Consider the following 24,470-nt stretch of genomic DNA (forward strand, 5'->3'; position numbering starts at 1 on the left):
ATTTCTTTGTTTTCCACTTCTCTTGAAAGAACGCTTTCATTTTTAAAGCTCCATAACTTGCATATAAACGACGGATTCGAAGAAAATGAAGACGGAATAACTTTTCAAAAAAAAAAAAATACGTTAAAAAAAATATTTAACAGCAGTTAAGTGCACAATTTTTAAACTCCACAGCATACAAAAATCGAAATATTTCCTGGAAAATACAGGACAATCAGAAAATTCGCTTGGAGGAGAAAACAAGAAATTTGGGTTTGAGGAGTTTGTTTGGATTGCAAATGAAATACACGTTTTTAATGGTTGCTAAAATGTGCCAAATATAGAAATAGCAAACATTGATTTTTGTAAAATCACAATTTTATTCTTAAATCATCAAAATATTCAAAAATGAGCAAACTTTTAATTCCACTCCAACAAGACTTATTCGGATAATATCCTGGAAATTTCTTTGCGCACATAAATCCGAATAATGCATGTGCTATTGAGGTTAGATTGATTTTCCAAAAAAATTGATTTTTGAGTCAACTTTAGAAAACGGTTATTCGCCTAACTATAATGGTATCTGACCCTTCATTTAAATTTTGGTGAATCAGAATCAAATATTGTTATTGTTTTTCGTTTAGGAATTTGTGAGGTTTTTCGAATTTTAATGAAATGAGATATAACGATATTTATGATTTATTATCCGTTAAATGAAACAAAAATTTATCATATATTTTGACAACTTTTTGATTTATAGAATTTGTATTTTTGATAAAAGCAATGATTTTATTCTTATTATTATCCATACAAATTTGTCGCGCGACAGACTTGAAGGACTTTGATCTGAGCAACCTAACGAGAGAACTGTTTTCAATAATATTTTTTCGATTTCTAAATGTATTTTTCTCTTCTCATATAGGGATGATCCTTACACATTCACAGATAATGAAAAGGTTGTCCGTTTTAATTTCCGGGGGAAAGTTGGGTTAAGAGATGACATTACCACATGTGGAGATGATGATTGTATTTTCCAAGTTATTTATGATACTGAACCCCCCCTTTGCGATTGTTATGGGGTTCTTTCAACAGAAGAACCAGGCTTTTTTCCAGATGATAAAGGAATCATTTTGAATTGTTTGCTTTACCAATTTCACATTTTTATTTTTAGAAATGACATTTTTTTAGATGAATATCGTGGAGAATATTGGAATAGGACTGCTGAGCTGGATTTTAAGTGCAGTAAATCGGAAAAAAGTCCCTTTGCAACATTGATATCAAAGTGTGAAACGAATTATGTCTGAATTTTAAAGGATTTAATTTAATTTGATCATTAAAGTAATCGAATAATTATTGAATGGAATCATCCTCAAGGTTGTCCCAAGTCAAAGCCGGATCCTAATCCTGATAATCCTAATGATCCAAATAAGAAAAAGGATTCCAAGAAAAAACTTAGTTTTGGATCAATAATGTTGATTATCTTTTCTGTTCTCCTTGTTGTATATTTTGCTGCTGGAATTCCTTTAATGGTGTGAAATCGATGTGTATTTTTAAAAAAAAACAAAAAATTAATTATAATTGTTGTTATTTTTAATAATCATGTTGGCATTTTATTTTATGTTATTACTACTGAAATTTTTGTATTGTAAATGAACAAATTGATGAATTTAGCACTTTGCCTTCAAGAAAAGTGGGTTGGAAATGATTCCTTTCATTGGCTTTTGGAAATGTTTGCCTGGGCTTGTAATTGACGGAGTTAAGTTTTGCTTGTCCCCTTGTATAAAATCAAAAGGGGGATATACTAATGTTAAAGATTAAAGATGTAACTGTTGATAAGTTGTTTGCATTTCACATCTTTCTTACTTTATTTCTTTCTTTCTATTTGATATTTCGTTTTTTGTTTAACTTTGACATGATAGATGAACGTTCCTTTTAAGTTTTTAGAAATTTACAAATTTTTATATCTTTTTCAAATTCATATAAATTAATTTCATATTTATCTTTTCCTGTATTTTAATATATTTTTCAGTTTGTTTTTCAAACGAGAGTAAGTATCTTTTTATTTGGATTTGTTATGTGCTTTTCTTTTTAAAAATTATGTGAATAAACACAACAAAATTGAAATGATTAAGTCTTTTGGGTGAGCGTTGTGAATGCATAAAACATCGACTTTGGGATTTGAGATTTGAGATTTGAGAATAATTCGAGCACAACTTGTTTGTTTGGGGAGGAAAAATGTTCCAATTTCAACATAATTGTTTTTGATAGACGAAAGAAAGATGGATGTTCGTTGAGAAGATCATTGAATATTGGTGATCATCCTCATTGTCCTTATAAATTCAGTATCAAAAAAATATACACAATGCTCAACCCTAACCCCCAAACTACTGTGCAGAACTCAAAGAAAACATGAGATTAAAATAGAGTTTGTTAAAGAATCGTTTTTCCAAAATCCTCAAAAATTCAACAAGAAAGGACTCAAATAAAATTTATTATTTCGAGCTTTGATTTTTTCTGTCAAGCTTTTTATTCACAAAAAAGAAAAAGTTTGTTCGGTAAACATTTAAAAAAATATTGTTTTTTTCTTTTCAAATGGGTGATTATTTTTGAAATCATATCTTTTTTCGGGGTGTTGATTTTTCAAAGATTGTTTGTTTTTTGAAAGAAAATTTTAATTCAAAAGAGAAAAAGCATGATAATTGTTTTTTGAAACAAATGTTTTTTCCGAATTGAAGATTTAAATGCATTCAATAAGCCTTTTCACTTTTCAATTTTTATTCTATTGATATTCAAGAAATATTTTTGCACCAAAATTTTTGAATGAAGTAATATGATTTCAAAAATAATCACACAAATTTTTAAATTGTGAAAACCTGGTCGATTTGAGTTTTTTTGAAATATGACATTTTTTCCAGACCAATTCAATTCAGAAAAGACAAATAAAAGTTGAAAGTGAATGTTTATTCATCACTTTTCACCAAATTAAAAGAATGAAATTTTGTTTATATGATAAATTCTTGTTTATTATTTTAAATAATTTTTATTTATCTATTTTTAGTTAGCGTTAAAAATGGTGAACACTTTTCCTAACTGTGTACAGTCGCATTATCTCAGCAACCATTGATAGTTGCTTTTTGACAATTAACCCAATTATTCCCTCAATGAATATGAACTTATAAGACATACAGAAATGAAACAACTTGCTCTTCAAAATCAAGAAAATAGCATTTTTAATTTTCGGAGAAACCCAAAGAAATTAAAATCTCAAATTTTCTCCGAAAATTTTTAATGTATTTTTTCATTATTCTTGGGAGCAAATTGTTTCATTTCTGTATGTCTTATAAGTTCATATTCATTGAGGGAATAATTGAGTTAATTGTCAAAAAGCAACTATCAATGGTTGTTGAGATAATGCGACTGTCCACAGTTATGAAAAGTGTTCACCATCATTAACACTAACTGTACACTTTTTTCAAAGACTCTATTTCTTAATATAACTACAGATTTTCATATTTTCAAAATAATTTTTTATTAATGAGATTTTTGTTAAATATTTGTTTCTGCAATAACAACATCACAAACAACGAGTACTGAAAGTTTCGTTCAATTTTTCAAAACCCCATTGAGATAATAATTCTGATCAAAACTTGAACGAAAGTGTGATTTCAAAAAGAATCAGCCATATATATATATATAAGTTATCAAAACTATTGCACCAAAAATTATTCAAAATCGAAAAACTTTCAATCAAAGTCGAAAGTTCAAATAACTTCAAATTTTCAAAAAGTTGACAAAAATCAATAAAAGACAAAAAACATTTTTATTGTTAAAATTTCAATGATACTGTTATTTCTCCAAGTTTTCATCTTTTTTCTTGCATATGTCTAAATTTTTTTGAAAAGTTCATTTTGTTCAATTTTCAAATTTTTTGAAAATTTTGTTTTTCAATCAAATTTCTGTAACCGCTCACGAAACTTCACTAAAATGGAAACACAAAAATTGTCCAAATTTTATACACTTGTCAGGAAAATTTGGTGAGTGGTAACAGAAATTTGATTAAAATATATAATTTATATTCAATTGGCAAATTATACAAAAGGAACTTTTCAAAAAAATTTTGACAAATTTTTGGGCTTCCTTTTGTCCAATTGCAAAATTTTAAAAATGAGAGAAATACTGACATATTTTTATCATATTTCAATTGAAAGAACACAACTATTTAAAAGATTTGCTAAAAAACTCTTTTGTTTATTTTACGAATTTCATGAAGAATGATAAGTGCAGAATTGACTCCGTTATTATGTGTTTTTTTATCACAAAATACTCATCTCTTTTGAAATGAAACGAATGTTAAAAATCTTGTTTCGAATTGTATTTTGAGTTCGTTTTTGGTTTGACAATTTTTTTGTTCGCAGTAAACATTTTCACAAATATTGTGAAATTTTTTCTTTAATATGGGGGAAAATATAAACTTTTAAGCTTTTTTTGCACAAAGGACAAAAAAATTGCTTCACTCATAACTTTATTTCGCTTTCTCAGATTTCAAAACAAATTTGATTTTCATATCCGTAAACAGGTATCGTTGAAATCAAAATATAAAGTTTTCCAACAATTCACGAATGTCAAAAAATAAACACAATTTTTTTGTGTTTTTTGAAGAAATAAAAATCAATGATAAGTGCATAATTTTTCAATGAAAATCCCTGAAGCAGAATATTTAGCCCCATATAAGAATAAAAATTTTCTTCACTTGAATTATCTTTACAAAACATTAATTTTTCATTATTTAAATTTCGATTTCTTTTGAAAGTTTTTCGATTTCGTTTGTTACTTTTTCGTCGTTGAATGAAAGTTTTACGGCTTTGAATGATTTTTGGTGTATTTGATAGACAAAATTTGATTTATATTCATTATTCATTTTTTCCACATAGGATATATAATTTTTTGATGGATAAATTATTGAATGAGAACTGATATTTTTTTTATATTTTCAAAAATTTTGGCTCTTTGTGTCACAACATTTTTGTTCAAAAATTGGAAAATAAACATTTTTCTTATTTTTAACAATTTTCATATTTTCATTATTTGTAAAAGTTAAAAAATTCATCACATATCATAAAACTCAAGAAATCTTCAATTGTTTTTTAAAATATTTGTGCAAAAAGTTTGTTGATTTGTTCTTTATTCTCGTTTCAACAAAATACTCAATAAAAGCTATCTGCAAATCCACATTTTTTATATTCATCTCCTTTTTCTCATCTGAATCCTTCATTTCTTCGAAAATGCTTCAACTAGATTTCTTCATCATTCTCATCATTCTTCTTCTTTTGCTTGCCATCCCGTTTCTAACTTGTCTCATGACCTGCACCCAGCTGTCCGCTCTTCACACTGAACAGCGTTGTCGAAGAGGTCGAAAGAGAATTTGTCCCAATCACACTCGCTGTCTTCCCTCTCCCAACAACTGAAATCTTCTTTTCCCCAACACTGATCGTCTTCTCTTCGCTCACATGCCTCCCACCCAGAACTGTGATTGTCGAGCTCAGCTGCACCATGCTCGACCCCACTGCATGTCCCACTGTCTTGCAAGGTGCTGCCTCACTCATCCCACACAGATTGCTCGTGTCACTTCCACTCACCCCAACATATCTATCTTTCATCCCTTCCTTCAACCACTCCTTCTTTTCTGTATGCTGATAACCATTATAATAATAGCACACTCTCCTGTCATTTGTATTCGTTGTATATGATTCATAGAATGGGTTATTCGATGAAAAGAGATTGTAATTGTCTTGAAAATACACATCGTGGCCATACGGAGTGGAAGCGTTGCAACTGCAATCGTGGAAGAAGAAGAAATAGCAATAAAGGTTGTTGCTTGGAGGTGTTGACTGATATGGCCTGAAATCCAATCCTCCGCCATATGACACTGCTGAACACGAAATGAACTGGAGGCTCCTCATTTTGAATGCAGCTGGAACACCGTAGCAATACATCCCTCCGCCAACAGTATTTGTAAGAGTACACGAAATGAATGAGCACTCAAACACACAAGCACTCTCGCCTTTCCCATTTTCTGTTCCAATACATGAAGATCCAGAAACCTGAAAAGAATTAAGATAAAGTCCTCCTCCATAGCCACTTGCTTTACAGTTCTGGAATTCACAACCACTGATCCTGACACATGTTGAAATCGAATAAGCATATATCCCTCCTCCATAATTATTTTTTGCAGTACAAGCATTGAATGAGTTGTTCTCAATCTTGATGGAATTGATAGAACGACACATAATTCCACCACCACAACAATGCGCATAGCAGTCGTTGAACGAACAAAATTTCACTGAAAGTGTCCCAGCTGCCAGATTATACATATTAATGGCCCCTCCACTTGATATTCCATCTGTAACTGAATTGCTTGTCCCTGTTGTATTTGACCCATTCCACACACACCAAGTGAACGAATTTGCCCCATTGTCTGTCTGATTCTGTCTCGCTTGTTTCGATGGATTCCCTTCACTCCCGCTGACTGCAACATTCTGAGACCGATAGCACCTGACAAACGAGGTGTTCGAGACAGCCAAAGACGATGAAGGGCTGTTGAGCGAGGGGACAATGCCCCCATCATACACATCCCACACCGATGAAAATGTGCACCCACTCATCAGAAACACTCTTTGGCTCAGCCCTTCACCCAATTGTCTTGTTTTCGGTGGATTTGTGGAGATGTTGAAGAAGGTCAGCTGCGTGAGTGTCACAAGGGGTGTCAAGGGAGGTGCCAGAAACGGGACTGAAGACACACAAAAAGATGAGAAATCCGACTCACTCACCAATACACTCCCTCCTCCTTCACTTCCTTCTTCACTTCCTTCTCCTCTTCCTTCTCCACCTCTTCTTCCTCTGCCTCCTCCTTGTCCTCCTCTCTCTCCTCCTTCACCTCTTCCGCTTCCTCTTCCCCATCCTCCTATTCCTCTTCCTCCACCACCTTCTCTCTCACTCATCTTCTGTCCCATCCTCCCCTCTCCTCCAAACAGTCTCCCACACACATTTCCTCCTCTTCCAACCCCTCTCAGCGTGATGTTCCAAAACACCCCTCTGCACCCGCCCAGCTCAAACACCCCCGCCTCCTTGCCTCTCCCCATCTCCACACCACATCCCCTCACCACAACCACACTCCCCCTCATTCCACACACTGAACAACAATTATCATAATTCTCCAATAAAATTTGATTTAACTCAACCGACGGGTTCAATAACTCCCTCACAAAAAAATATCTCATCTTCTTCCTTTTTCCAACTTTTCTTCAAATATCTCTAAAAAATCATATCTCTGATTTTCCCGCTCCCTTCTTTCTTCGCCTCCATCAGATTTTCATAAGTTTTCTTTTTCAATCGAATTTCCAAAAAAAAATATCTTTTTCTTCTCAATCATTTGCCAAATTTCTTCTTCGGCCTTATCATCATTTTCTATTTCCCTCTTTTTGCTTTGAACAAGATTCGTCCTATATGTCTTCCAAAACCTTCAAAAATTTTTTATCTTCTTTTCCATTCATTTCATTTATATTTTGCACCTGCTCATTTCCATATGCGCCCCTTCATTTATTATTTCCTGACTTCTTAAAGGCACCCAATATGCTTTTTTTTCCATTTTCATTCATTGCCATTGATCACTCGTTCAAAAATCCTAATTTCATAATATATATGTATATACATAAAAAGTTGTGGGAAAAAATACAAAACATACTCTAAAATATAGTTTTAGCCAACCTTCACACACTTTCTTCTTCTTCGAGTGCTTCTCAAAATATTGTTCTTTTCTGCACAAAACTCACCTTTACTGACTCCGCTGCCAATTTCATTACCAACGAAAGTGATTCTGTTCTGCTTCCAACTACTTGCTCATTTCCAATCTCCTGTTCTGCTTCCACTGGAATAACTCTAATAATAAAAATGCTTCAACATAATTTTAATGAAGAAGAAGATAATGACCAAGAAGGGATAAAATTGTCATATAATTTCAATTGCCGAAAATGAGCACACGAAAACAATGACGGCGAAGAAGAAGATGATGAAAAAGAAGACGAAGATCTTATAGAAATCTTAAATGTCGGATACCTTCTGACAGAAGATATTCTCAGCATCACTGCCTCGTTCTCTGTTCCAATGGTTAACACTTCGATGACACAATGCAAAAGGCAAGGGTAAAATGACTCAAATTTATTTTGTCTGAAATCCACCCCAAGCTTCTTGTATAACGCCAAACAGCCTGATTTTCTCGTATATTTGGTTCAAAAGCCAATCAGTGAAAAGCAGTTCCATCTCTCCCCTCAGTCCATAAAAGCAATGTCTTTCCATTCCCACCCCAAGAAAGGCACCTTGTTCTGTCCCAACTGCTGCTAATCTCCTGTTTTAGTCATCGACTTCAATCTCTCCAACAAAATATTTTTGAAAATGTCACCCCATCTTTTAAAAACGCTTCCTTTTCAAAGAAATTGAGCATTCTTCCTTTTAGCCTTGGACATCTTCCAACCCCGTTAATATCCACTCCATCAATATTCATTTTTCGTCTTATTTCCATATGCCACATGTTGAGTCCAAAAAACGTTGCATAAGCATTATGAAAAAATATATTCAGGCTCTAATATATTTGTAAGGTAATTTTTGGCTCGCTTCCTCGCTGTTCCCGTCTGCAAATAATAAATTGTCCATTTTAAATAATTTGTCTGAATCACAACTTTGGAAAGGATACGGATGGAAATATCTTCACAATCAACAGAAAAACAAAAATACATACATCAAAATTTTCTCATTTCCATCGAAAATATTGTTGCTCCACAGCATTCCAACAATCAATATGAACAATTTCATCTTCCATCGAATAAATATTCTTTCGTAATACCCGACCCTTTCATTGCATTTAATTCACTTGGTCAACCTGTGCTTGCTTTAGCTTCGGAGTCTCACACCGTTGACAGTTTCTGAGCATTTGACATTGTTTGATCATGTTCCATAACGAATAAGAGTCACAAAAGAAAAAGAGCACAACTCGATGCATTGTGATTGAATGGACATATGAAGACAATGTGATTGTAAAAGGATAAATTTGTGGTATGGGGTGATGGATTTGTTCAATTGAGAATAAGCAGGGTTTTGGAGGGAGAATGGAACGACAAAATGATATTTTTTGTTGGAAAGAGGTGTTTTTGCGAGATTTGAGAGGCAAAATGGATGGGTGGGAGATGAATAGGGATGAGGTTGGGAGGGGTTATTTTTGAGATTTTTGTGAGTTGGAAGGTGTTTAGACCGTGTTTATTGTGGAGAAATGGAACTTGTTGTGGAGGAGGTGGGATAAGAGGGAAGATAAGAAGGGTGGAAGATGGGTGGAGCGAATAGAATATATTTATTGGAGGTGAGGATTTGAGATGGAGAGATATGGAGAAGAAATGGGGAGAAAATGTTTTTTTTTTCAAATGCAGGGAGAGAGAGGAGGGTTCATATGAGGCGGAGCAAGAGGGAGAATTTTTGCTGATGTATGTTTGATAAGAAAGAGAAGTGGGGTTGAAGAAAAAAAAGTGAAGAAAAATTTTCTTCATATTTTTATATAACTTATTCTGTGAACAATTTGGACGCGCCTCTCATTTTCGGGGCAAGGGATGGAGGTTGAGGTGGAGGAAGATAGGAAGAAGGAACATCAGTGCTGGCGCTTTGCATTGGGGGTGTGGAGACAGATGTGCGACAGGGATGGAGCGAGGTGAAGGGCTGACCATGAGGGGGTGTTTTGCACCAAAGAGAGGCAAAATATTGGAGGCATTTATATTTTTGATTGGGAAAAGGATATTTGGAGAAGGGGATGCAGGAAGTGAAGGAGAAGGGATTTTTCCATGGTTTATTAAGAAGTTGGGGAAAGTGGATTGTGGACAGAGTTGTTTGGTTTTTGTGGAGAGGGAGAATGGATAGATTGGGATGTGGGTGAGGTGGTGTGATATTATTGCTTTGAGGGGAAATGTGGAGAAGAAGAAGGCAATGCAGAAAAAGGAGGTGAGACGTGTTTATTAGATGGAATATTCTTCTTTACCAGTTTTTTAAAAGATTGGAGCTGGTTGAGTTATTTGAGCGAAAGAATAATGAGAAGTTGGACTTTGACTGAGTTTTTTTTAGGAAGCAGAAGGGAAGCGAAGACGAGACAGATGTGCTTTGTTGACAGAACGGAGCAATATTTGGAGGAGAAGAAAGAATAAAGTCAGTGAAGGGCGATCATTATAACGGTATGTATTTATATTTTTTTTGATTATAATTTTTTATATATTATTTTTGTTGAAATTAGAATATTTTTGCAGGTGTATTTTATGCCAATGAATGAACATGGAATATGGGGGAAAAGCATATTGGGCGCCTTTAAGAAATCTGGAGATAATAATTGGAGAGTGTTTGGTGGAATGGAAAGGAGCAAAAATTGAAGCGAATAGAGGAGGAGGCCTTTGATGGTTTTGGAAGACGTGTCGGGTGAATCATGTTAAAAGCAAAAAGAGAGAGCAGAGAAATTGATGAAATAACAAAAGAAGAAATTTGGCAAAAAATTGAGAAGAAGCAGACATTTATAAGAAATTAGACTGAAAAAGATGATTTGATCGAAAACGAAAGAAGAAGGGAAATAAGAAGAATTTTAAGTGAATGTTTTGAGGAAACTTTGAAGAAGTTGTGGAAGAGATATGTGAATAGGAAATATGACTTGTGTTAAAAAGGAAGAAGATGATGAAGATTTTTGGTGAGTGGGTCGGATTTCTCATCTTTTTGCGTGTCTTCAGCCCCGTTTCTGGCACCTCCCTTGACACCCCTTGTGACACTCACGCAGCTGACCTTCTTCAACATCTCCACAAATCCACCGAAAACAAGACAATTGGGTGAAGGGCTGAGCCAAAGAGTGTTTCTGATGAGTGGGTGCACATTTTCATCGGTGTGGGATGTGTATGATGGGGGCATTGTCCCCTCGCTCAACAGCCCTTCATCGTCTTTGGCTGCCTCGAACACCTCGTTTGTCGGATGCTATCGCTCTCAGAATGTTGCAGTCAGCGGGAGTGAGGGGAATCCATCGAAACAAGCGAGACAGCAAATAGCAGACAATGGGGCAAATTCGTTCACCTGGTGTGTGTGGAATGGGTCAAATACAACTGGAAATCAAGGCACAGTTACAGATAGTGCTTCGAATGGAGGGGCGATTTACATGTATAACCTGGGATCGGGAACGCTTTCAGTGAAATTTTGTTCGTTCAACGACTGCACTGCATATTATGATGGTGGAGGAATTATGTGTCGTTCGATCAGCTCAATCAATATTGAGAACAATTCGTTCAATACATGTACTGCCCAAAATTATGGTGGTGGAGGAATGTATGCTTATGATATTACTTCGTGTGTCAGGATCAGTGGGTGCGAATTCAAGAGTTGCAAAGCGAAAAATTATGGAGGAGGGCTTTATGTTAACAATTTTCAGGTTTCTGAAACTGCCTGTATTGGAACAGAAAGTGGAAAAGGTGAGAGCGCTTGTGTGTTTGAGTGCTCATTCACTTCGTGCTCACTTACAAGTCAATATGGCGGAGGGATGTATTGCCAAAGTGTTCCGGCTGCATTCAAAATGAGGAGCCTCCAATTTATTTCGTGCTCAGCAGTGTCATATGGAGGAGGAATGAGATTTGATCCATATCAATCAACAGCCCCAAGCAACAATCATTATTTTTATTTCTTCTTCTTCCACGATTGCAGTTGCAACGCTTCCACTCCATATGGCCACGATGTGTTCTTTTATGATGGAAATAATCTTTTTTCATCGAATAACCCGTTCTATGAATCGTACACAACGAATAGCGATAATAGAAGAGTGTGTTATGCTGACAGTAATTGGGTGTATCAGCACACACAAAAGAAGGATTGGCTGAAGGAAGGGATGAAGGATCGGTATGTTGGGGTGAGTGGGGATGATGCGAGCAATCTGTGTGGGATGAGTGAGGCAGCACCTTGCAAGACCGTGGGGCATGCAGTGGGGTCGAGCATGGCGCAGCTGAGCTCGACAATCACAGTGCTGGGTGGGAGGCATGTGAGCGAAGGGGCGACGATCAGCGTTGGGGAAAAGAAGATAATGATAATTGAGAAAAATGAGAAAAAGAAGATGGAGATGCAAATGAAAGGCAAATATTTTCAGGTATTATTATTTTTGGGAAATTTTGCTGAGAAGAGAATAAAGAACAAATCAGCCAACATTTTTTCCTTCAACCCAAATAAGCAGTTCGATTTGCCAACGTCACTTCTTTTTAAAAAAAAAAACAAATGGAACTTTCTCAACTTAATATTTTGCATCGCATAAAAACACAGAGGATCTTCGTCGACTGCTCTTTTAAAAAAAAAAAAAAATATTGATTCATTTCATTTTTCCCCAGCATTATCGCCAAGAGAGAATAACAAAGAGAGGAGGAGGCAGAGAAAACACGTGACGAGCTTTGGCAGATGCCCTTCAATGGTCTGGACAACGAACCTCGGCGTTTTGCCATCGCTGAATTGTCTGTTATCTGGGGGCAGCTGTTTAGCGTATCCCGCTCCTATTTATTTTATTTTTTTCACTTTATTGGTGTGCTGCTTGCTTCACATTCTGCTTTGTTCTGCAGAAACAGAAAAGTGAATCATTTGCTGATTTTTGTTTTTATTTAACTAGTTTTTATTAAAACGAATTTGAGATAACTTGCATTTATCTCATGTGTCAATCGACTTTTGGTAATACATTTTTATTTTCAACTATTTCTATATTTTTAAAATACATCAATACTTTAATTCTAAGTCGAAAATTTTTAATTCGAAATCGAAAAAGAAGCTTATAATTGCAAAAAATTTTTTAAGTTAGGATGAGTTATTTATCATTCCCCCCTTTTTAATCAGGACCTAAATTTTCTGATTCTCAAGAGTATTTTTGAAAAAAAAAAAATTAAATAATAGAAAACCTTCAAAATATTATTGTATACTATTCCTCAAAATATTTTTTATTTATTCATTTTTGAAGACAAATCCTGAGTTTTTTCTTTTTATTTTTTAAGATCAAAGATTTGCTCATATTTCACCGAGCTTTTTGTTTTGAGTGTTTTGAATGTTGTTATTGATATTAAATTTATCTTTTTTTCTGTATTTTTTGTTTATTTTTCATTGTTTAACACTTCGTTTTTTTATTGTTTTTTCCATTTCACAGAATTTTTGTAAAATAAGAAGAAACTATTTGGGTCAACTTATTAATGGAACTTTTTGACTTATTGGCACTTTTTTTCGTTTTTGATCGCCAACTGTCAACAAACGTTGATTGGCTTTTTTCACTTTTATACAACGTTTTAACAAATTTTAAACAATTCAGTACTTGTTTGTTTTATTATTTTTGTTTGTTTCTCACTGAGATATCGCGTTTTTTTGTATTTTTAAAAGTCACTTTTCTCAGCAAACCAGGCAACTCACAAGAAATTGATGAGTTGTTTTGAATAGCATAAACTATAATCTAACTATTTTGAAATTCTTTTTTTTCACATTTCATTTTTTTAACAACATGCAAGGACAAAACTGATTATTTCTTTGTAAATATGATGAAATGATAAAAATAAAAATTTGATATGAAAAACTGACACTTTAATAATGAAATGATGAAAAAATAAAACATCGGTTTTTTATATTTGTATAGAAAAGCCAAATGGTACTAACCTATGATGATCATTGATCATTTTTAGTTTACGCCATTTATCCGTTAAAGATAAATAGGAAAAATTAATGTTTTATTTTAACAACACTTCATTATTAAAGTGTTAGCGTTTCATATCAAATTTTTATTTTTATCATTTCATCATATTTACAAAGAAATAATCAGTTTTGTCCTTGCATGTTGTTAAAAAAATGAAATGTGAAAAAAAAGAATTTCAAAATAGTTAGATTATAGTTTATGCTATTCAAAACAACTCATCAATTTCTTGTGAGTTGCCTGGTTTGCTGAGAAAAGTGACTTTTAAAAATACAAAAAAACGCGATATCTCAGTGAGAAACAAACAAAAATAATAAAACAAACAAGTACTGAATTGTTTAAAATTTGTTAAAACGTTGTATAAAAGTGAAAAAAGCCAATCAACGTTTGTTGACAGTTGGCGATCAAAAACGAAAAAAAGTGCCAATAAGTCAAAAAGTTCCATTAATAAGTTGACCCAAATAGTTTCTTCTTATTTTACAAAAATTCTGTGAAATGGAAAAAACAATAAAAAAACGAAGTGTTAAACAATGAAAAATAAACAAAAAATACAGAAAAAAAGATAAATTTAATATCAATAACAACATTCAAAACACTCAAAACAAAAAGCTCGGTGAAATATGAGCAAATCTTTGATCTTAAAAAATAAAAAGAAAAAACTCAGGATTTGTCTTCAAAAATGAATAAATAAAAAATATTTTGAGGAATAGTATACAATAATATTTTGAAGGTTTTCTATTATTTAATTTTTTTTTTTTCAAAAATACTCTTGAGAATCAGAAAATTTAGGTCCTGATTAAAAAGGGGGGAATGATAAATAACTCATCCTAACTTAAAAAATTTTTTGCAATTATAAGCTTCTTTTTCGATTTCGAATTAAAAATTTTCGACTTAGAATTAAAGTATTGATGTATTTTAAAAATATAGAAATAGTTGAAAATAAAAATGTATTACCAAAAGTCGATTGACACATGAGATAAATGCAAGTTATCTCAAATTCGTTTTAATAAAAACTAGTTAAATAAAAACAAAAATCAGCAAATGATTCACTTTTCTGTTTCTGCAGAACAAAGCAGAATGTGAAGCAAGCAGCACACCAATAAAGTGAAAAAAATAAAATAAATAGGAGCGGGATACGCTAAACAGCTGCCCCCAGATAACAGACAATTCAGCGATGGCAAAACGCCGAGGTTCGTTGTCCAGACCATTGAAGGGCATCTGCCAAAGCTCGTCACGTGTTTTCTCTGCCTCCTCCTCTCTTTGTTATTCTCTCTTGGCGATAATGCTGGGGAAAAATGAAATGAATCAATATTTTTTTTTTTTTTTAAAAGAGCAGTCGACGAAGATCCTCTGTGTTTTTATGCGATGCAAAATATTAAGTTGAGAAAGTTCCATTTGTTTTTTTTTTAAAAAGAAGTGACGTTGGCAAATCGAACTGCTTATTTGGGTTGAAGGAAAAAATGTTGGCTGATTTGTTCTTTATTCTCTTCTCAGCAAAATTTCCCAAAAATAATAATACCTGAAAATATTTGCCTTTCATTTGCATCTCCATCTTCTTTTTCTCATTTTTCTCAATTATCATTATCTTCTTTTCCCCAACGCTGATCGTCGCCCCTTCGCTCACATGCCTCCCACCCAGCACTGTGATTGTCGAGCTCAGCTGCGCCATGCTCGACCCCACTGCATGCCCCACGGTCTTGCAAGGTGCTGCCTCACTCATCCCACACAGATTGCTCGCATCATCCCCACTCACCCCAACATACCGATCCTTCATCCCTTCCTTCAGCCAATCCTTCTTTTGTGTGTGCTGATACACCCAATTACTGTCAGCATAACACACTCTTCTATTATCGCTATTCGTTGTGTACGATTCATAGAACGGGTTATTCGATGAAAAAAGATTATTTCCATCATAAAAGAACACATCGTGGCCATATGGAGTGGAAGCGTTGCAACTGCAATCGTGGAAGAAGAAGAAATAAAAATAATGATTGTTGCTTGGGGCTGTTGATTGATATGGATCAAATCTCATTCCTCCTCCATATGACACTGCTGAGCACGAAATAAATTGGAGGCTCCTCATTTTGAATGCAGCCGGAACACTTTGGCAATACATCCCTCCGCCATATTGACTTGTAAGTGAGCACGAAGTGAATGAGCACTCAAACACACAAGCGCTCTCACCTTTTCCACTTTCTGTTCCAATACAGGCAGTTTCAGAAACCTGAAAATTGTTAACATAAAGCCCTCCTCCATAATTTTTCGCTTTGCAACTCTTGAATTCGCACCCACTGATCCTGACACACGAAGTAATATCATAAGCATACATTCCTCCACCACCATAATTTTGGGCAGTACATGTATTGAACGAATTGTTCTCAATATTGATTGAGCTGATCGAACGACACATAATTCCTCCACCATCATAATATGCAGTGCAGTCGTTGAACGAACAAAATTTCACTGAAAGCGTTCCCGATCCCAGGTTATACATGTAAATCGCCCCTCCATTCGAAGCACTATCTGTAACTGTGCCTTGATTTCCAGTTGTATTTGACCCATTCCACACACACCAGGTGAACGAATTTGCCCCATTGTCTGCTATTTGCTGTCTCGCTTGTTTCGATGGATTCCCCTCACTCCCGCTGACTGCAACATTCTGAGAGCGATAGCATCCGACAAACGAGGTGTTCGAGGCAGCCAAAGACGATGAAGGGCTGTTGAGCGAGGGGACAATGCCCCCATCATACACATCCCACACCGATGAAAATGTGCACCCACTCATCAGAAACACTCTTTGGCTCAGCCCTTCACCCAATTGTCTTGTTTTCGGTGGATTTGTGGAGATGTTGAAGAAGGTCAGCTGCGTGAGTGTCACAAGGGGTGTCAAGGGAGGTGCCAGAAACGGGGCTGAAGACACGCAAAAAGATGAGAAATCCGACCCACTCACCAAAAATCTTCATCATCTTCTTCCTTTTTAACACAAGTCATATTTCCTATTCACATATCTCTTCCACAACTTCTTCAAAGTTTCCTCAAAACATTCACTTAAAATTCTTCTTATTTCCCTTCTTCTTTCGTTTTCGATCAAATCATCTTTTTCAGTCTAATTTCTTATAAATGTCTGCTTCTTCTCAATTTTTTGCCAAATTTCTTCTTTTGTTATTTCATCAATTTCTCTGCTCTCTCTTTTGCTTTTAACATGATTCACCCGACACGTCTTCCAAAACCATCAAAGGCCTCCTCCTCTATTCGCTTCAATTTTTGCTCCTTTCCATTCCACCAAACACTCTCCAATTATTATCTCCAGATTTCTTAAAGGCGCCCAATATGCTTTTCCCCCATATTCCATGTTCATTCATTGGCATAAAATACACCTGCAAAAATATTCTAATTTCAACAAAAATAATATATAAAAAATTATAATCAAAAAAAATATAAATACATACCGTTATAATGATCGCCCTTCACTGACTTTATTCTTTCTTCTCCTCCAAATATTGCTCCGTTCTGTCAACAAAGCACATCTGTCTCGTCTTCGCTTCCCTTCTGCTTCCTAAAAAAAACTCAGTCAAAGTCCAACTTCTCATTATTCTTTCGCTCAAATAACTCAACCAGCTCCAATCTTTTAAAAAACTGGTAAAGAAGAATATTCCATCTAATAAACACGTCTCACCTCCTTTTTCTGCATTGCCTTCTTCTTCTCCACATTTCCCCTCAAAGCAATAATATCACACCACCTCACCCACATCCCAATCTATCCATTCTCCCTCTCCACAAAAACCAAACAACTCTGTCCACAATCCACTTTCCCCAACTTCTTAATAAACCATGGAAAAATCCCTTCTCCTTCACTTCCTGCATCCCCTTCTCCAAATATCCTTTTCCCAATCAAAAATATAAATGCCTCCAATATTTTGCCTCTCTTTGGTGCAAAACACCCCCTCATGGTCAGCCCTTCACCTCGCTCCATCCCTGTCGCACATCTGTCTCCACACCCCCAATGCAAAGCGCCAGCACTGATGTTCCTTCTTCCTATCTTCCTCCACCTCAACCTCCATCCCTTGCCCCGAAAATGAGAGGCGCGTCCAAATTGTTCACAGAATAAGTTATATAAAAATATGAAGAAAATTTTTCTTCACTTTTTTTTCTTCAACCCCACTTCTCTTTCTTATCAAACATACATCAGCAAAAATTCTCCCTCTTGCTCCGCCTCATATGAACCCTCCTCTCTCTCCCTGCATTTGAAAAAAAAAACATTTTCTCCCCATTTCTTCTCCATATCTCTCCATCTCAAATCCTCACCTCCAATAAATATATTCTATTCGCTCCACCCATCTTCCACCCTTCTTATCTTCCCTCTTATCCCACCTCCTCCACAACAAGTTCCATTTCTCCACAATAAACACGGTCTAAACACCTTCCAACTCACAAAAATCTCAAAAATAACCCCTCCCAACCTCATCCCTATTCATCTCCCACCCATCCATTTTGCCTCTCAAATCTCGCAAAAACACCTCTTTCCAACAAAAAATATCATTTTGTCGTTCCATTCTCCCTCCAAAACCCTGCTTATTCTCAATTGAACAAATCCATCACCCCATACCACAAATTTATCCTTTTACAATCACATTGTCTTCATATGTCCATTCAATCACAATGCATCGAGTTGTGCTCTTTTTCTTTTGTGACTCTTATTCGTTATGGAACATGATCAAACAATGTCAAATGCTCAGAAACTGTCAACGGTGTGAGACTCCGAAGCTAAAGCAAGCACAGGTTGACCAAGTGAATTAAATGCAATGAAAGGGTCGGGTATTACGAAAGAATATTTATTCGATGGAAGATGAAATTGTTCATATTGATTGTTGGAATGCTGTGGAGCAACAATATTTTCGATGGAAATGAGAAAATTTTGATGTATGTATTTTTTGTTTTTCTGTTGATTGTGAAGATATTTCCATCCGTATCCTTTCCAAAGTTGTGATTCAGACAAATTATTTAAAATGGACAATTTATTATTTGCAGACGGGAACAGCGAGGAAGCGAGCCAAAAATTACCTTACAAATATATTAGAGCCTGAATATATTTTTTCATAATGCTTATGCAACGTTTTTTGGACTCAACATGTGGCATATGGAAATAAGACGAAAAATGAATATTGATGGAGTGGATATTAACGGGGTTGGAAGATGTCCAAGGCTAAAAGGAAGAATGCTCAATTTCTTTGAAAAGGAAGCGTTTTTAAAAGATGGGGTGACATTTTCAAAAATATTTTGTTGGAGAGATTGAAGTCGATGACTAAAACAGGAGATTAGCAGCAGTTGGGACAGAACAAGGTGCCTTTCTTGGGGTGGGAATGGAAAGACATTGCTTTTATGGACTGAGGGGAGAGATGGAACTGCTTTTCACTGATTGGCTTTTGAACCAAATATACGAGAAAATCAGGCTGTTTGGCGTTATACAAGAAGCTTGGGGTGGATTTCAGACAAAATAAATTTGAGTCATTTTACCCTTGCCTTTTGCATTGTGTCATCGAAGTGTTAACCATTGGAACAGAGAACGAGGCAGTGATGCTGAGAATATCTTCTGTCAGAAGGTATCCGACATTTAAGATTTCTATAAGATCTTCGTCTTCTTTTTCATCATCTTCTTCTTCGCCGTCATTGTTTTCGTGTGCTCATTTTCGGCAATTGAAATTATATGACAATTTTATCCCTTCTTGGTCATTATCTTCTTCTTCATTAAAATTATGTTGAAGCATTTTTATTATTAGAGTTATTCCAGTGGAAGCAGAACAGGAGATTGGAAATGAGCAAGTAGTTGGAAGCAGAACAGAATCACTTTCGTTGGTAATGAAATTGGCAGCGGAGTCAGTAAAGGTGAGTTTTGTGCAGAAAAGAACAATATTTTGAGAAGCACTCGAAGAAGAAGAAAGTGTGTGAAGGTTGGCTAAAACTATATTTTAGAGTATGTTTTGTATTTTTTCCCACAACTTTTTATGTATATACATATATATTATGAAATTAGGATTTTTGAACGAGTGATCAATGGCAATGAATGAAAATGGAAAAAAAAGCATATTGGGTGCCTTTAAGAAGTCAGGAAATAATAAATGAAGGGGCGCATATGGAAATGAGCAGGTGCAAAATATAAATGAAATGAATGGAAAAGAAGATAAAAAATTTTTGAAGGTTTTGGAAGACATATAGGACGAATCTTGTTCAAAGCAAAAAGAGGGAAATAGAAAATGATGATAAGGCCGAAGAAGAAATTTGGCAAATGATTGAGAAGAAAAAGATATTTTTTTTTGGAAATTCGATTGAAAAAGAAAACTTATGAAAATCTGATGGAGGCGAAGAAAGAAGGGAGCGGGAAAATCAGAGATATGATTTTTTAGAGATATTTGAAGAAAAGTTGGAAAAAGGAAGAAGATGAGATATTTTTTTGTGAGGGAGTTATTGAACCCGTCGGTTGAGTTAAATCAAATTTTATTGGAGAATTATGATAATTGTTGTTCAGTGTGTGGAATGAGGGGGAGTGTGGTTGTGGTGAGGGGATGTGGTGTGGAGATGGGGAGAGGCAAGGAGGCGGGGGTGTTTGAGCTGGGCGGGTGCAGAGGGGTGTTTTGGAACATCACGCTGAGAGGGGTTGGAAGAGGAGGAAATGTGTGTGGGAGACTGTTTGGAGGAGAGGGGAGGATGGGACAGAAGATGAGTGAGAGAGAAGGTGGTGGAGGAAGAGGAATAGGAGGATGGGGAAGAGGAAGCGGAAGAGGTGAAGGAGGAGAGAGAGGAGGACAAGGAGGAGGCAGAGGAAGAAGAGGTGGAGAAGGAAGAGGAGAAGGAAGTGAAGAAGGAAGTGAAGGAGGAGGGAGTGTATTTGTGAGTGAGTCAGATTTCTCATCTTTTTGTGTGCCTTCAGCCCCGTTTCTGGCGCCTCCCCTGACACCCCTTGTATCTCTTTCCAAACTGACCTTCTTCAACATCTCCACAAATCCACCGAAAACAAGACAATTGGGTAAAGGGCTGAGCCAAAGAGTGTTTCTGATGAGTGGGTGCACATTTTCATCGGTGTGGGATGTGTATGATGGGGGCATTGTCCCCTCGCTCAACAGCCCTTCATCATTCTTGGCTGTCTCGAACACCTCGTTTGTCAGGTGCTATCGGTCTCAGAATGTTGAAGTCAATGGGAGTGAGGGGAATCCGTCGAAACCAGCGAGACAGCAAATTTCTACAGATTTAACGAATTCATTCACCTGGTGTGTGTGGAATGGAACAAAAACCACTGGGACAAGTGGATCTTATACAGATAGGGCTTCGAATGGAGGGGCGATTAACATGTATAATCTGGGATCTGGAACGCTTTCAGTGAAATTTTGTTCGTTCAACGACTGCACTGCATATTGTTGTGGTGGTGGAATTATGTGTCGTTCTATCAATTCCATCAAGATTGAGAACAACTCATTCAATGCTTGTACTGCAAAAAATAATTATGGAGGAGGGATATATGCTTATTCGATTTCAACATGTGTCAGGATCAGTGGTTGTGAATTCCAGAACTGTAAAGCAAGTGGCTATGGAGGAGGACTTTATCTTAATTCTTTTCAGGTTTCTGGATCTTCATGTATTGGAACAGAAAGCGGCAAAGGAGAGAGTGCTTGTGTGTTTGAGTGCTCATTCATTTCGTGTACTCTTACAAATACTGTTGGCGGAGGGATGTATTGCTACGGTGTTCCAGCTGCATTCAAAATGAGGAGCCTCCAGTTCATTTCGTGTTCAGCAGTGTCATATGGCGGAGGATTGGATTTCAGGCCATATCAATCAGAAGCTCCAAGCAACAATCATTATTGTTATTTCTTCTTCTTCCACGATTGCAGATGCACAACAACTTCCACTCCATATGGCCATGATGTAATTTTTGTAGATCAATACAATCTCTTTTCATCGAATAACCCATTCTATGAATCATATACAACGAATACAAATGACAGGAGAGTGTGCTATGAATATTTACAATCAGGAAGTTGGAAATATCAGCATACAGAAAAGAAGGATTGGCTGAAGGAAGGGATGAAAGATCGGTATGTTGGGGTGAGTGGGAATGACGCAAACAATCTGTGTGGGATGAGTGAGGCAGCACCTTGCAAGACAGTGGGACATGCAGTGGGGTCGAGCATGGCGCAGTTGAGCTCGACAATCACAGTGCTGAGTGGGAAGCATGTGAGCGAAGGGACAACAATCAATGTTGGGGAAAAGAAAATAATAATAACAGGGAATGGGAAGACAGCGAGTGTGATTGGGACAAGTGCGCTTTCGACCTCTTCGTCAACACTGTTCAGCATATCTTCTGGTCAGCTGGAGGTGGGGCATGTGGGGATCGACCACAACGCGACAAGAAGTTCATCGCCGAGTGTGTTTGTGGTGTCTGTGGGAAGCGGGATTCTTTTGCTGGAGGATGTTTTGATCGACTCTTCGACATCAGGTGGGAGTGGAATGACGAAGTGTGTGTTTGAAGTGGCACTGAAACAATTGAAGACGATTGATGTGGAGATTGAAAACATGAAAATATCACAGCCTCTTTTCGCTGAACCATCACAAACAGGATCAGCATTGGGAGAAAATTATTTGTTGTTTATTTTATTTTGACTGCACAACGCACAAACTGAAGTGAGAAAATAATTGAAATTCTGAGATTAACTTTTTATTATCTTTTTTTTGTTGAAATGAAATATGATGAAGTGTTATTTTTTTTTATTGAGAGTGCATTCTCTTTACGGAAACGGTTTATTTTTTATGAAAATGATTTGTTGATATAAATTTTGTGGATGCATGAAAAGATGGAATAAATGAAAAAACACACAAAAAACAAAGATAAAATGATAAGCTATCAATGAATTCAAATATCTATTTCTTTGAACAAAACGTTCCGAAAACTGTTCTCATAGGAACCTTTTGCTCAAATAATAACTTGACTGAAAAAAAGAATAATAACAAAAATCGAAAATGCTTTAATTATCAAGAATATTGTATTTATCAACAGTTATGATATATCAGACACTTCAGATTGTGAAAAGTGTAAAATTGTTAAAGATTTATAAACGAGCTGCTATTGTTTTCTGATGATTAAAAATCATGAACATCACAGATAATCTTGTTTCAATGAGTGTTTTATTGTGAAGTTATTAAATGTATTCAAACACCGAAAAAACAAATTATTTTCATTCATTTTTTATTAAAGAATATTTTTGAAGACAAGAGAAGGATTAGTGTCAAATTATTTATTGGGATCTGTATTTTTTTTTCAAAATTTTGTTCACAAATGGGTGATTATTCTTGAAATCAAACAATATTTCTTGGAGTGAATTATTCACTCACCCCCTTTTCATTGAAGTTATTTGCGTTGAATTGAAATTGACACAAAGAATGGTGATGAACAATAAATGTGATATAATTTCCTTTCAAAAAGTTAATTGATGTTATTTTCCACAAATCATTAAAAATCTGAATTTATTGACCAAACGTGTCTGATCTCAAAAAATAGAATAATCCAAAAATAATAAAATCCTCAACCCAATAAATCAGTGTGTTACGGTTGATTATTGATTATTTGTTCGAAAATATTTTTTCTCTCGAAACATTAGTCATTTTCTTTTTTCTAAATGATTGTTGTTGTACCTTTTCATCTTGGTTGTTCACAAAAATATCCCATTTCTTTATCCATTTTTTTGCCATTTTCAATTCTTTCAACTTTTGTTTGTTATTTCAATTTTTTCCCATTTCTCCACCTGTCTATATTTTTTGATAAGTTCCTAATGTTTAATTATCAAATGATATTGTAATTTCATTTTTCAATCAATTTTCTGTTCACACTAACTTTCCTTTTCTGAAACGGAAATAATAACATTGTCAAGATTTTGTTTTCATGATAGTTTAATTTGGTGAGAGTGAACAGAAAATTGATTGAAAAATGAAATTACAATATCATTTGATAATTAAACATTAGGAACTTATCAAAAAATATAGACAGGTGGAGAAATGGGAAAACAAACAAAAGTTGAAAGAATTGAAAATGGCAAAAGAAATGGGATATTTTGTGAACAACCAAGATGAAAAGGTACAACAACAATCATTTAGAAAAAAGAAATGACTAATGTTTCGAGAGAAAAATATTTTCGAACAAATAATCAATAATCAACCGTAACACACTGATTTATTGGGTTGATTTTTAATTCTTTGTGTCAATGAATAATTCACTCCAAGAAATATTGTTTGATTTCAAGAATAATCACCCATTTGTGAACAAAATTTTGAAAAAAATACAGATCCCAATAAATAATTTGACACTAATCCTTCTCTTGTCTTCAAAAATATTCTTTAATAAAAATGAATGAAAATAATTTGTTTTTCGGTGTTTGAATACATTTCTTTTCATTGAAACATTTGATATTCATGAATTATTATTCTTTTTTCAGTCAAGTTATTATTTGAGCAAAAGGTTCCTATGAGAACAGTTTTCGGAACGTTTTGTTCAAAGAAATAGATATTTGAATTCATTGATAGCTTATCATTTTATCTTTGTTTTTTGTGTGTTTTTTCATTTATTCCATCTTTTCATGCATCCACAAAATTTATATCAACAAATCATTTTCATAAAAAATAAACCGTTTCCGTAAAGAGAATGCACTCTCAATAAAAAAATTAACACTTCATCATATTTCATTTCAACAAAAAA

At 35.0% G+C, this 24,470-nt stretch overlaps 5 protein-coding genes across 5 annotated transcripts in view; 3 read left to right on the forward strand and 2 right to left on the reverse strand.

Moving 5' to 3' along the window:
• The window catches only part of MONOS_8064fu14891fu14892fu14893 (uncharacterized protein), a gene marked incomplete at its 5' end in the record, with an annotated part of 8,638 nt that extends 8,163 nt beyond the window's left edge, over positions 1-475 (reverse strand). The window contains 3 exons of the mRNA XM_067878444.1: positions 1-100; positions 180-303; positions 398-475. The exon at positions 1-100 is cut by the window's left edge and continues 3,277 nt beyond it. Of these exons, the coding sequence (XP_067721770.1) occupies positions 1-100; positions 180-303; positions 398-475 (302 nt within the window). The remainder of the gene's footprint in view (positions 101-179; positions 304-397) is intronic.
• Positions 476-573: 98 nt separating this feature from the next.
• MONOS_14894 (putative Autophagy-related protein 27) lies at positions 574-2,119 on the forward strand. The gene is made up of 6 exons (XM_067867732.1): positions 574-634; positions 740-848; positions 902-1,116; positions 1,168-1,261; positions 1,319-1,508; positions 1,651-2,119. Exons 2-6 carry the CDS (start codon positions 763-765, stop codon positions 1,795-1,797), a joined length of 732 nt encoding a protein of 243 aa, XP_067721771.1. The 5' UTR covers positions 574-634; positions 740-762; the 3' UTR covers positions 1,798-2,119.
• Positions 2,120-5,036: 2,917 nt separating this feature from the next.
• Positions 5,037-7,256, reverse strand: MONOS_14895 (uncharacterized protein; the record flags this gene model as incomplete). Its single annotated transcript, XM_067867733.1, has 2 exons — positions 5,037-6,766; positions 6,815-7,256. The coding sequence occupies 2 exons, from the start codon at positions 7,254-7,256 to the stop codon at positions 5,325-5,327; spliced, it is 1,884 nt and encodes a 627-aa protein (XP_067721772.1). The 3' UTR covers positions 5,037-5,324.
• A 3,650-nt stretch (positions 7,257-10,906) lies between these two features.
• Positions 10,907-12,334, forward strand: MONOS_14896 (uncharacterized protein; the record flags this gene model as incomplete). The annotated part of the gene is made up of 1 exon (XM_067867734.1): positions 10,907-12,334. The coding sequence occupies one exon, from the start codon at positions 10,907-10,909 to the stop codon at positions 12,332-12,334; it is 1,428 nt and encodes a 475-aa protein (XP_067721773.1).
• Positions 12,335-20,266: 7,932 nt separating this feature from the next.
• On the forward strand, positions 20,267-20,760 carry MONOS_18072 (uncharacterized protein; the record flags this gene model as incomplete). Its single annotated transcript, XM_067871054.1, has 2 exons — positions 20,267-20,614; positions 20,749-20,760. The coding sequence occupies 2 exons, from the start codon at positions 20,267-20,269 to the stop codon at positions 20,758-20,760; spliced, it is 360 nt and encodes a 119-aa protein (XP_067721774.1).
• Between the last annotated feature and the right edge of the window lie 3,710 nt (positions 20,761-24,470).

Source organism: Monocercomonoides exilis (assembly GCF_001643675.1).
Source record: "Monocercomonoides exilis strain PA203 chromosome Unknown scaffold45-810774, whole genome shotgun sequence".
In the NCBI taxonomy this organism is placed as follows: Eukaryota; Preaxostyla; order Oxymonadida; family Polymastigidae; genus Monocercomonoides; species Monocercomonoides exilis.